This window comes from Podarcis tiliguerta (assembly GCF_965153285.1).
Source record: "Podarcis tiliguerta genome assembly, chromosome: 1".
NCBI lineage: Eukaryota > Metazoa > Chordata > Lepidosauria > Squamata > Lacertidae > Podarcis > Podarcis tiliguerta.
This window is the reverse complement of record NC_139534.1, coordinates 5,654,372-5,664,839: the sequence shown is the minus strand read 5'-3', so window position 1 is coordinate 5,664,839 and position 10,468 is coordinate 5,654,372. Positions and strand designations below refer to the sequence as shown.

General features: G+C 60.5%; 1 protein-coding gene across 1 annotated transcript; it reads right to left on the bottom strand.

Moving 5' to 3' along the window:
* Window positions 1–821: 821 nt before the first annotated feature.
* Window positions 822–3,931, bottom strand: GBX2 (gastrulation brain homeobox 2). Its single transcript, XM_083418124.1, has 2 exons — window positions 3,399–3,931; window positions 822–2,163 (listed from the first exon to the last, which is right to left on the bottom strand). The coding sequence occupies exons 1-2, from the start codon at window positions 3,904–3,906 to the stop codon at window positions 1,637–1,639; spliced, it is 1,035 nt and encodes a 344-aa protein (XP_083274250.1). The 5' UTR covers window positions 3,907–3,931; the 3' UTR covers window positions 822–1,636.
* Window positions 3,932–10,468: the final 6,537 nt, after the last annotated feature.

Here is a 10,468-nt window from a genome sequence, read left to right as displayed (position 1 = left end):
TTTCCCGCAGGCGAGTCGGGGCAATTCTTCCGGCTTCTCCCCGCACCCAAGCCGCCTTCTCACACCCGCCTTCCCCGCTCCTCTCTGCCCTCCCGCCGCAGATCCTGAGCTTGGGCGCATCCCTTTGCAGCCTCGTCAGAACACGGAGGCGCCTCTTTCTCCGCGCATCTGCTGAGGCAGAAAGCAGCGCAGCGTCCTTCGTGTGGACAGAGCGAGCAGGCCAAGTGGGAGCGAAGCAGGGAGGGTGGCGGGCCGCCCCGCTTGGCTCCCGCTTCGGAAGCCCACCCAGCCCACCTCCCTTTCTTCCCGGCAAGCCAGCCACCCCCGCGCCCCAGCCCATTCCCATGGATTTGGGTCTGCGGAGCCCTTTCCCATCCCCTCGCAGCCCGGAATGAAAGCGGAGCTGTCCGCGGACGGCTGCGCGGAGCTGGGGTAGGCGCACCTGCAGTTCTTATTTGGAGGGGCGGGAAGGGCTCCCTCACCCGACAACTGAAAGGGTGGGTGCCCCCCTTCCACGGAAGCCGGAATATCGCGTCCTCCTGCCCACGGCACCCGCGGCTCTTCCAACCCGTCCCCTGCAGTGGGAACGAATCCTGGGGTGAGGCGGGTTATTAATCTGGAGGGGCCCCCCCCCCGCCTGTGATTTTGGCTGCACTGAGACCTCCCCGCTGGCGTCTGATCCGGCGGCAGCTCCGGCTTTTTGGGGCGCCCTCTCCTCCCCGCTACGGGGAAAGCGCCTTGCTGGCCCTCGCGCGCCAAGAAGCCTCGCCAGACGCGCAGAAGGAAGGACAGCAGGGTCACTCTGAACATTTCCCCCTTTTTCTTCCTTTTCTTTTTTCCAGGTTTTTATTTATAACATTACTGTGTTTCATTTCGTTTTCATAACTTAAGAAAAAAGCGTAAACTACATTTGAAATAAATTAATGCAACACAATAGAACAACAACCAAAAATAAAAAGGTCGTGCATTTGAAATAGGAAAGGAACATGGCCTAGGCAAGGCAACCAAGTCGAGAGAAGGCCAGAACTTTAAATAAAATGGGGGAATCAATGGGGGGGGGGGGATCCACCTGAAGAATGCCTCATTCGCTCAGCCTTCCGCCGCAACCAAAAAGAAAAAAAGAAGGGGAGGGAGGGAGGGAGAAAAAAAGCAGCAGCAGCAAAAATTAAACCGGTCCTTTTCGTCTTATTTTCTCTCCCGAAAGAAACGGGGCGGGGGAACATCTCCCTTCCCCGCCCAAAAGTCCGCAGTTCTGGAATGTAAGACTCGACGCCGCCGCCCCTTTGGTCCTGTCTCAGTCAAAATCCCGCAGCCGAGATCCAGCGCTTTATATACAAAGTTCGGGCAGTCTAATAAATAGGTACATCGTCTTTTCCTGGCTTGCGAGACTCCCGCTCCGGAACCCGACCGCGCCAAGGCACAGCCTGCGCCTCGCCGGAAAGTTCGTCTTCAGTTTGGCGGTGGAGGGACCGAGAGAAAGAGAGCCGGAGGGAGGGCTCTCCCCGGAGTTGCAGGGGAGGCGCGCGTCTGTTTGCTTGCTGGTTTGTTTTCCTCCGACCTTTAGCGGGGAGGGGGCCGAGGAAGAAGGTGGCCTTTCCCTCCCTCTCTCGGTCTCTCTCTTTCCCCTCCCCCTCGCTCAGGGCCGGGCCTGCTCCAGCTGCTGGTGTTGACTCCTGATGGCGAACCTGCTGACGTGGACGGGGATGGGCACGACGATCTTGGGGTTCCGCGAGGGCTCCCCGGTCTTGGAGTTGGCGTTGCCGGCTTTCACCCGTTTCCACTTGGCGCGCCGGTTCTGGAACCAGATCTTGACCTGCACCTCGCTGAGCTTGAGCGCGTGCGCGATCTGCGAGCGCTCCGTCAGCGAGAGGTACTTCTTGCAGTGAAACTCCTTCTCCAGCTCCAGCAGCTGCTCGCTGGTGAAGGCCGTCCGCCGCCGCCGGTTCTTGCCCGTCGACGTGGTGCTGTTGGCGCTGGCCGAGCTGGGGCCGCCCTCCTCCAGCCCGTGGCCCGAGTCGTCCTCCTTGTGCGCCGCCGGGCCGGGCAGGTTGTCGTCGGAGCTGTAGTCGAGGTCGCTGTCCATGGAGAAGCTCTCTTCCTTGCCCTTGGCCTCCTCCTCCGCCGCCTTGGCGTCCTCCTTCCCCGACGCGCCTCGGACGGGCCCTGCGGGGAAGCCAGAAAGAGCACCGCGCGTTACTCCTTGCGCCTCTCCCTCTCCCCGCCCGCCGCCCCTTCCCTCGCCCGGGGATGTTGGAAACAAGCAGGGCGGCAGCGGGGAGCGGGGGCGGCGAGAGAGAGCCCCGGCCTGCCTCCGGAAGAAACTTTCCTTCCCTTGGGTCCCCGAATCTGCCGCGGCCTCAGCTCCGGGGAGGCGCAGGCCGCTGCACCCCAGCCGCCAAGCGGACTCTCTCCACCGAGAAATGGCCGCGGGGTTCGCCGAGATAAGCCGTGTCGGGGTGAACGCCGCCGGGCAACCATCGCCCGACGGCGCTCTCTGCAAATGGCCCCTTGGCGAAGCAGAGTCGAGGCCTGCCGGGCCGAGACGCCGCTCTTTCCCAGCCCAAGAAGGGCGGCTTAGTTTTGAAGCGGGCAGCGCCGCCGGAAATAACTTGAAGCATCTCCAAGCCGGCGGTCCCTCCCTCCCTCCCTCAAGGCCCTTCGACGGCTCGGCAAGGTTGTCCCCGGGGAGGGGCGCTTCCTCCCCGCCCTTCTCGCCTCTCTCCCTCCAACTCCTGGGAAAACAGTCACTCAGGCCAGTCAAGTGCTTGCTTTACTGGGCCTCCACGTTTGGCTTTTCCTTTGACAAGGCTGCGGCATTACCCCGCTCAGACCCCTTCCTGGTCGCTTCCGAAGTGATTTAAAAGGAGCAGCAAAAACGCCACCAAGAGCTGGAGCAGCAGCAGAGAAGCAGCCCGAGAAGGGAGCATTTCGGGGCCTGCACTAGCCGTTCCTGGGCTGGAGAAACGGGACGGAAAGGCTGAAACATTTTAACCAATCCGTACAAATGGGGCCACTTCAATTTCCAGTGTGTGACTCGGCGACTGAATTCTCCGAGTCTCCTTGGAAGAAGACCCGGCCCTCCTCTGCGCCCGGGCTGCTCCCCACCCAGACGGCCTAACTCTGCCCAGGGTGTCCTTTCAACTTCAGGAAGCTTCCAAAAAGCGACGCTCCGAAACGGAACCTCGGCAACAGGGTGTTGTTTAATTGATCCGATTCCCGCCCCAGAAAGGATAAATGTGGATTAAATTTGACCGGGGGAAGGCGAGATCACCAGCTAACCTTTGGACGACAACCACCTGGTGTGGCCGTTGCAACAAACCCAAGCCCAGGATCCGCGCGTGGGGAGTGGGGGTCGCGCCACGGAACCCCCTCCCCGCGCCGCCGCCCGTTTGACTTACCGAGGGACGCCTGCACCGCTTCGGAGGCCGAGAAGGCCAACAGCGAGCCCTCCTTGGCCAGGAACGCCTTGCCGTCTTCGGCCTCGGCCTGCAGGCCGTCCGCCTTGTCGAAGGTGCCCTGGAGCGCCGGCGGGGCGAACTTCCTGGCCGCCTCCTGGTGCTGCGCCGAGGCGGAAAAGGTGCCCGGCAGCGTGGCCATGAGCGTGGACGTGAGCGCCATGCCCTGCGCCAGGCTGGAGCAGAAGCTGGCGGGCAGGCTGGGCATCTGCGCGTGGTGGTGCCCGTGCGAGGGCGGCAGCGCCGGCTGGGGCAGCGCGGCCGGGGGCGGCGGCGGGGGCGGCGGCAGCACCACGGGCCGGTAGGGCATGAACATGGGGTAGCCCGTGTAGACGAAGTGGCCCGGGCTGGGCTGCGGCGGACTGCCGATGAGCGAGTCTATGCTGAAGGCAGTGCTGCTTCCCAGAGGGCGCGGCATCATCATGAGCGACGGCGGAAAGGCTGCACTCATAGAGGCGCTGCGGGGCCGGCGGGCGCGTCAGGCGGGAAGCTGGACGGGGCGGCGGGGCGCCTGCGGGGATGCCGGCGAGGGCGGGCGAGCGGAGCCGCGGCGGCGGCGGCGGCGCAGGAGGCTCAACGCGGACTGTGCCTGGCCGGGGCCGGGCGGCATCGGGGCGCGGGGCCCTGCTCCAGTCCGGCGCGCTGCTGGGGATCCGGGGGCCGGGCGGCGCTCCCTGGCTGCACTTGGCTCGGTGCGGCTGCCGGGCTGCGGGACTGGCTCCCCCGCCTGGGTTCCTGGGCGAGCCCCGTGCGCCGATCTCCGTCTCGCGCGCTCCGTCGCTCCCTCCCGGGCGCCGGCAGAACCTTTGAATCGCGCTCTTCTTTCTCATTCACATTTTGCCAGCCTTGGACCCTTCCCGGCCCCACGTGGACGCCTGCGCCTCTCGCCATTGGCCGCGGAGATGCAAGGGGGAAAGCGCGCGCGGCGTGCGTGTGTGCGTGTGTGTGTGTGTGTGTGTGTGGCGCAGTGTGGGGAGAAGCAGCGAGAGACGGGCTGCTGGTGGCCCCGCCCCTCCGCGCCCCCTCCTCCTCCTCCTCCCGTCCGCCAGAAGGGAGCCGCCAGGAGCGCGACGGTCCCGGAATCGGGGCGCGGAGGCTACCTCGGTGGGAAGCTCCCTGCCAGCCAGAGGCGCGCGGCCAGGGGGCTGGGGCACCAGGACAAGGGGACTCCGCGCGCGTCTGCGGGGCTGCCCACGATCCCGGCACCTTCCGGGTCACTTGGCCAGGACGGAGCTCTGCAGCAACGGTGGGGTTTGAGGGTTCGGGTGCTCTTTTGGGGTTTCTTTCCCGTTTATCCCCTTGAGTGATGGCGGGGATGACCCCTCGAAGTTAGCTGCTGGTCGTGTCCTCAAAAACTCTCGTCACGTTTTGAAACCACGCAGTCACGCCTTGATACACACCTTGTGGGAACAGGCTGGCCGGCTGTTTTCGCCTCTCCAGCTTAGGAACCGCAACTGATCTTCCTTGGCCCTCTTGCTCCCTTTCAACCTTTGGGGGGGGGGTAGGTAGAAGAGGTGAAGGATCCGCGCGTGTAAAATGAGTCGTGTGAATGACCTTTAGGGAGCGAAGAAGTCGGGCGGCGCGTCAAGGAGCTAAGCAACCGCGAGCGGCCCCCACGACGGAGGGAGAGGGACCTTGAAGCAGAGACGAGCCATCGAAGCAGATCGTGCTTTTGCAGTGGAGATTTAACGACGGCAAATGGGCAGAAATCTCTTTTGGAGGCGCTAACAAGATAACGATCAGGGAGAAATGGGGCCCGTTAGGCGGGTAATAGGAATTTCTTTACATGCGTAGTTAATTGGAAAATAAAGACCGATCGATATTTATGAATGTATCGATCGAACCCTTTGTAGATCCAACCCTTTCTTTATCCCCCTCCCCCTTTCCCCTTCAGTCTCTTGACTCCACAACATCGCTGGGGAGTAAATGCCTTCTCCCAACTCAGGCCCTTGGCAAACTCAGTTGGCCCGCGAGACCAAGCTGGGCGACGGCTCGCAAGTGGCCCTCCGGAGGCGCTGCGCACCCGCGCCCCACACCCCAGCAGCCCCACCCCAAATACGCCTCTTTTCTCCAGCCGGTCACCTTGGGGCCTAACCGGGCGCGGAAGGAGGACAAGAAAGAGGAGTAGCTGGGGGGCGCAGGGAGGGGGGCCGCCCGCTTCCCCTTGGAGCAGGCATCCCCAAACTCGTCCCTCCAGCTGTTTTGGGACTACAACTCCCATCATCCCTAGCTAACAGGAGCAGTGGTCAGGGATGATGGGAGTTGTAGTCCCAAAACAGCTGGAGGGCCGAGTTTGAGGATGCCTGCCTTAGAGCACGAGTGGGACCCCTCCCAAGCCCCCTCCTCCCGCTTTCGCAGTGGGGTGAAAACCTCTTTCCACCCGGAGGTTCAGCGCGCCGGGGAAACGAGAAATGCATTTGGCGAGAGGCGCCTCGAGATAGGCGGGGGTCTTGCCCCCCTCCCTGCCTCGGACGGGGCGTCCTCGCTCCTTTTCTGGGCGGGCGGCGGGACTGCAAGACAGACATCTAGAGAGATGGGGAGAGTCGGGCTGGGGCTTCTGTCATCCGATGTTTAACTGCTTAGAAAACGAGCGGAGCTGCGAGCTGCTTGTAAAACAGGGTCCCAGACGCGGTTAGCCGCGATTAACCAAAATCGATCCCCGGCTCCTTAAGAACTCTCTGCAGTGCGTTTAACGTCGGACGACTGCAGCTCATAAAAGCGCCCTGCAGCCTCCCAAGCAGCCGCGACGGGAGGCGGGTGGCCCGGGCAGGACGGACCGTCTGGCAGCAGCAGCAGCAGCGCGGGCGAGTCGGCGGCTCTTTCCTGGCTCTTGAGACGACGGGCTCGCCGGCTTTGCGCTCGCAATGTGGAGCCTGCCACAAGCAGCAGCCGCCTTTTGGCTCCCGGAGGGCAAACTTTTCCCCCGGCCCTGGACCCCGCGGGCCCCTCCTCGGCCCCCGGCAGGTGCAGCGGGCGATCTCCGCTCCTGCGACGGGGCGGCCGGGCGCGGCTCCGCGGGGCGGGGATGGGGGAGTAGATGGTCCCCCCGCCCAGTCGAGACTGAATGGGGCCCTTCCCTGAGGAGAAGAGGGAGGGGGGGCTCCTCTGGTATTATTAATTAGCCGTAATTTTCTGGCTCTTTCGAATGGACGGCTCCTTCCATCACCCAGGCAGCTTTTGGCTGCTATCTCAGTGGTCCCGGCAAACTTTCCTTTGAGGAAAACCTGGGCGAGAAAAGCCGCCTTCCCCCATCCAAGTTTGTCTGAAAGTGACCAGGGTGGGTGTCACAAAGGGGTTCTTGTGGGGTTTTTTGTTTTTATTTTTTAAAAAAACCTCCCCCCACCATCAGATACACCAATTTGCAAGGAGCAAAAGGCACTGAACCTTCTTCTTTTCTTTTTTTTTCTAAAAAGGCAACTATTTTATTCACGCTTTTATAAATGGAGGATGGAGGGGGGTGCAGAAAGAAAGAAAATTCCGAAATGCCCCAAATAGACTCCATGTGGGCCTTAAAGTGAAGGCAGCCCCTCCTTTGAAAGCGGCTCCTGCAATTATGTTCGCGAGTTATTCACTCGCCGGGCGGAATTAAAAGGGACGGAGCCTGCTCCCTTTTCACGGGCGGGCCTCTCATGTTTGGCTTTTCAAAGCCCTTCCAACACGATGTCTTTCTTGAGGACAAAAGGCAGGACAGGGCGGAGGAAAAAAAAGGCTCCAAACTTGTAAATTGAACGTCAAGGGAACTTTTAAACAATTTAGAGCCCATAAATAATGATAAAGGAACCTGGCAAAAAGGCAAACCCATTCAATTAATGGAGATTCTCAAGCAAAGATCAAGTGGTTTATTAAAGCGAATAATAAAAAATAAGAAAGGGGAACTGACTCGCATTCTTCTAGCTTGGAACACTTTGCCTTTTTAAAAAAAATGTGGACAGCCAGTGGCTTTTCCTAAAGACCCGGGGGCGGAGGAAGAGGGGGGCGGAATGAGCAAGGAAAATAAACTTTTTCACCGATTCTTTTTCTTTTCCGAGCTGAATAGAAGTGCCTCTCTGTTGTTGGAATGGCTCTTTTCCCTTTCCTTTCTTGTTTGCAAGTTGGAATCGGGCACTTGGCAATTCAGGAAGATCTCTTTTAAGGTGCTTTAACATAAATGTTCTGAGTTCCATATCTGCTTTTTGAACATTTGACGTTATAAAATAAGAATTTTAAGACCTCCGGGTCACGCTTTTTTCAAAAGGAGGGAGAGAGAACACTGGCTCTTTAAGTGCGGGGATGTTTTAAAACTCGGTCTCCCCTCCCCCTTCGTCATTTATATTTGCTCATTTGGGATTCAGATTATGCGCAGGCTTTGCCTTTGACTCCTTGACAACAACCCCCCTCTCTTAAATTTGAGTCTGGATTTTCTCTTGGCGTTTCACTAATGGCTGGGGTGGAGTTGTCGGATAACAGATTAGGGAGTGACCATTTCGAGTGGAGTAATGGATCACTCTGCCTGATTCGTCCCATGTCCCACCGGCTTTTCCCCTCTTTATTGCCTTAAACATGACTTCCAATTCTAATATTTTTAGAAATTAATTTATAAAGCCATCCAAAAATTTTAAAAGGGTGGGGAAAATCTATTATGTGTATATACGTTTTCGTTTGAAGATAGCCTGGCTCTTGCACCCACATTTACAGGACCGAGGATATAAAACTGGGGGTTTCCCTCCCCGATGTGTAACGAATCCATAGGAGGGGGAGGAGCAGTTTGCGCTTTAATCGAGAGCAACGTGCCCGGAAGAAAATCTCCCCTTCTCTCACGGTCGCCGGGAGCCCCCTCCGCCACGCCAAAAAACACCAACCCAACGGCGGGTGCAACTTCTCGGAGCCGGCGGGCGAGTGGCAAGGCAGGAGGGATCGGGATCGGGAGAAAAGTCCTTTCTTGGGGACGACGCTGCGGAAAGAGGAAAACTGGGCGGGCGGGCGGAGGAAAAGGTGCCATCGGGGCTCCCTTCGGGAGCGCCCCGCCGAGTCGCCAGCTGCGCCCGCCTTCCGCGCTTCCGCGCTGAGAGCCAGTGTGGTGTAGTGGTTAAGAGCGGTAGTCACGTAATCTGGGTAACCGGGTTCGCGTCTCCGCTCCTCCACATGCAGCTGCTGGGTGACCTTGGGCCAGTCACAGTCTCTCAGCCCCACTCACCTCACAGAGTGTTTGTTGTGGGGGAGGAAGGGAAAGGAGAATGTTAGCCGCTTTGAGACTCCTTAAAGGGAGTGAAAGGCGGGATATCAAATCCAAACTCTTCTTCTTCTTCTTCTGATCAGGGACCGGGGCGCCGGCCTCCTCTGTGCCCGAGGAAGGCTGGAGGGCCGCGCCGGCGCCCGCAGAGCCGAGTCCCCGACGAGGGAACCACGCAACCCGGTCTCCACGAGGCCCGCGACTCGGAGCCGGGAGGCCCACGCGACCCTTGGCCCGCTCGGGGGCTCCGCTGCAGGAGACGGGCCCGCGAGGCGGCCTCCCTGGCCAGGTCGAGCTCCCCGCCAAGTGGATGGGCGCTGCCATTCCGAGGGGGCGGGCGGGACGGGGCTTATGCCGCCCGGCCTTATTTTAGTCGCCTCCCGCAGCCGGGCGCGGGGCTCTGGAAGCTCGGCTGGGCAGGCAGCTGATCAGAAATGCTCGGGACGGAGCCTTTCGGGGTGGGGGGAGGAAAATGGGGAGAGAAGAAGCCGGGCTCCGTCGAAGCGCTGCTCTCCCGGCAGCCCCGCGCCCAGCAAAGCCCGCCAGCCCCGAGGAGCGCCGACTGCCCGGCTTCCCGGGAAGAAGCGTCTGGAGAGGGAAAGACCGGGAGGAAAGAGCAGCGTCTCCTCTCCCAAGGCCGCCTAGGAAGCGCGCGGGCGGAGCAGCCGGAGCCCCTCTCGCCCTCTCTCCCCGCCGCGGGGCGGGGCTTGCTGGGCGGCCGCGCGAAGGAGGGCAGGCCGAGGAAGGCCTGCAGAGAGGCCGAGGCGGCCCCGGATCCCAGGAGCCGCGGCTCCTGCCTCGCTGCTCTTGGGCTTCTGCTGGAGACGGGGCCGCCGACTAGATCCGGCGGGAAGGAGCCTTTGGCACGCCAGATGCTTCAGGGGGTTGGCCGAGGCGACCCTCGGGGTTCCTTCCACCTCCACGGCTCTAGGATGCTATGAACTACAACTCCCAGCCCCTCTCGCTTGCTGGGCCTGCGGGTAGGAGTTGTAGCTCAGCAACTGGCGGAGGGCCGAAGGTTCCTCTCGCCGGCGCTCCCGGGGCCTCCGAGCGGGTCAGAGCCTGTAGCTCGCCTGGCACGGAGCCCCTCTCCTTGGCCCGCGGAGGAGCGCCCCGGGCCAGAAGAGCCGCAGGAGGCGAGGCGGGCAGGAGCTGCCGCCGCCCGGGCTCCGCTTGGGTGGGGTTCCCGCTGAGTTCGCGATAGACCCGGCCTAAATCCCGAGTGAGGAGGAAACCTCATTCCATGGAAAGGCGCCTGCAAGCGGGCTGGCCCTGATCCACGCGAGGCATGTCGTCTCCTCCCTCTGCCTGGTCTTCCCAGCGTAGAATGGAGAACAGCCATTGAAATACTACTGTACTCACCTTCCCCAACTGAAGAGCAAACCTGCAGCCGCCCAAACCCAACTCCCAGCAACGAGCGCGCATTTCTCCCTTAACCTTAAGAAGGAAACGTGAAGAGGCCTGCTTCCGCCTAGGCTTTGCCTGTCGTCCTTGTAAACCACAGAAGATCCTTCAGCAAATAGTAGCACTTTAAATTTTGTACATATTTAAAGGAGAGAAATCCCCAGATCCTGAACACGTTTACATGTTTACCCGCTGAAGAGTGCAAAGAGAATTACTTTTATTATTTCATTTCGACAATTTATACACGGCTTAGTTTCCAGTCGTTTCTAAGTAGCGCGCAGGAGACTCAATGCAATGAAACTAAAGGACGTGTGTTTAGGGGGGCAGCCCTTGTCGGTGAGGTTTCTGCTTTGGGTCTGGAACTTCAGGCGCTGCGCGAAGGGAGCGTGTTGCAGAAAGA

Bases quoted from the DNA above. Each gene is read 5' to 3' on its own strand.
- GBX2 (XM_083418124.1), bottom strand. From the start codon at position 3,906: ATGAGTGCAGCCTTTCCGCCGTCGCTCATGATGATGCCGCGCCCTCTG. The intron at 2,164-3,398 runs GTAAGTCAAACG...GCTTCCCCGCAG, and splicing joins AGCGGTGCAGGCGTCCCTCG to GGCCCGTCCGAGGCGCGTCG.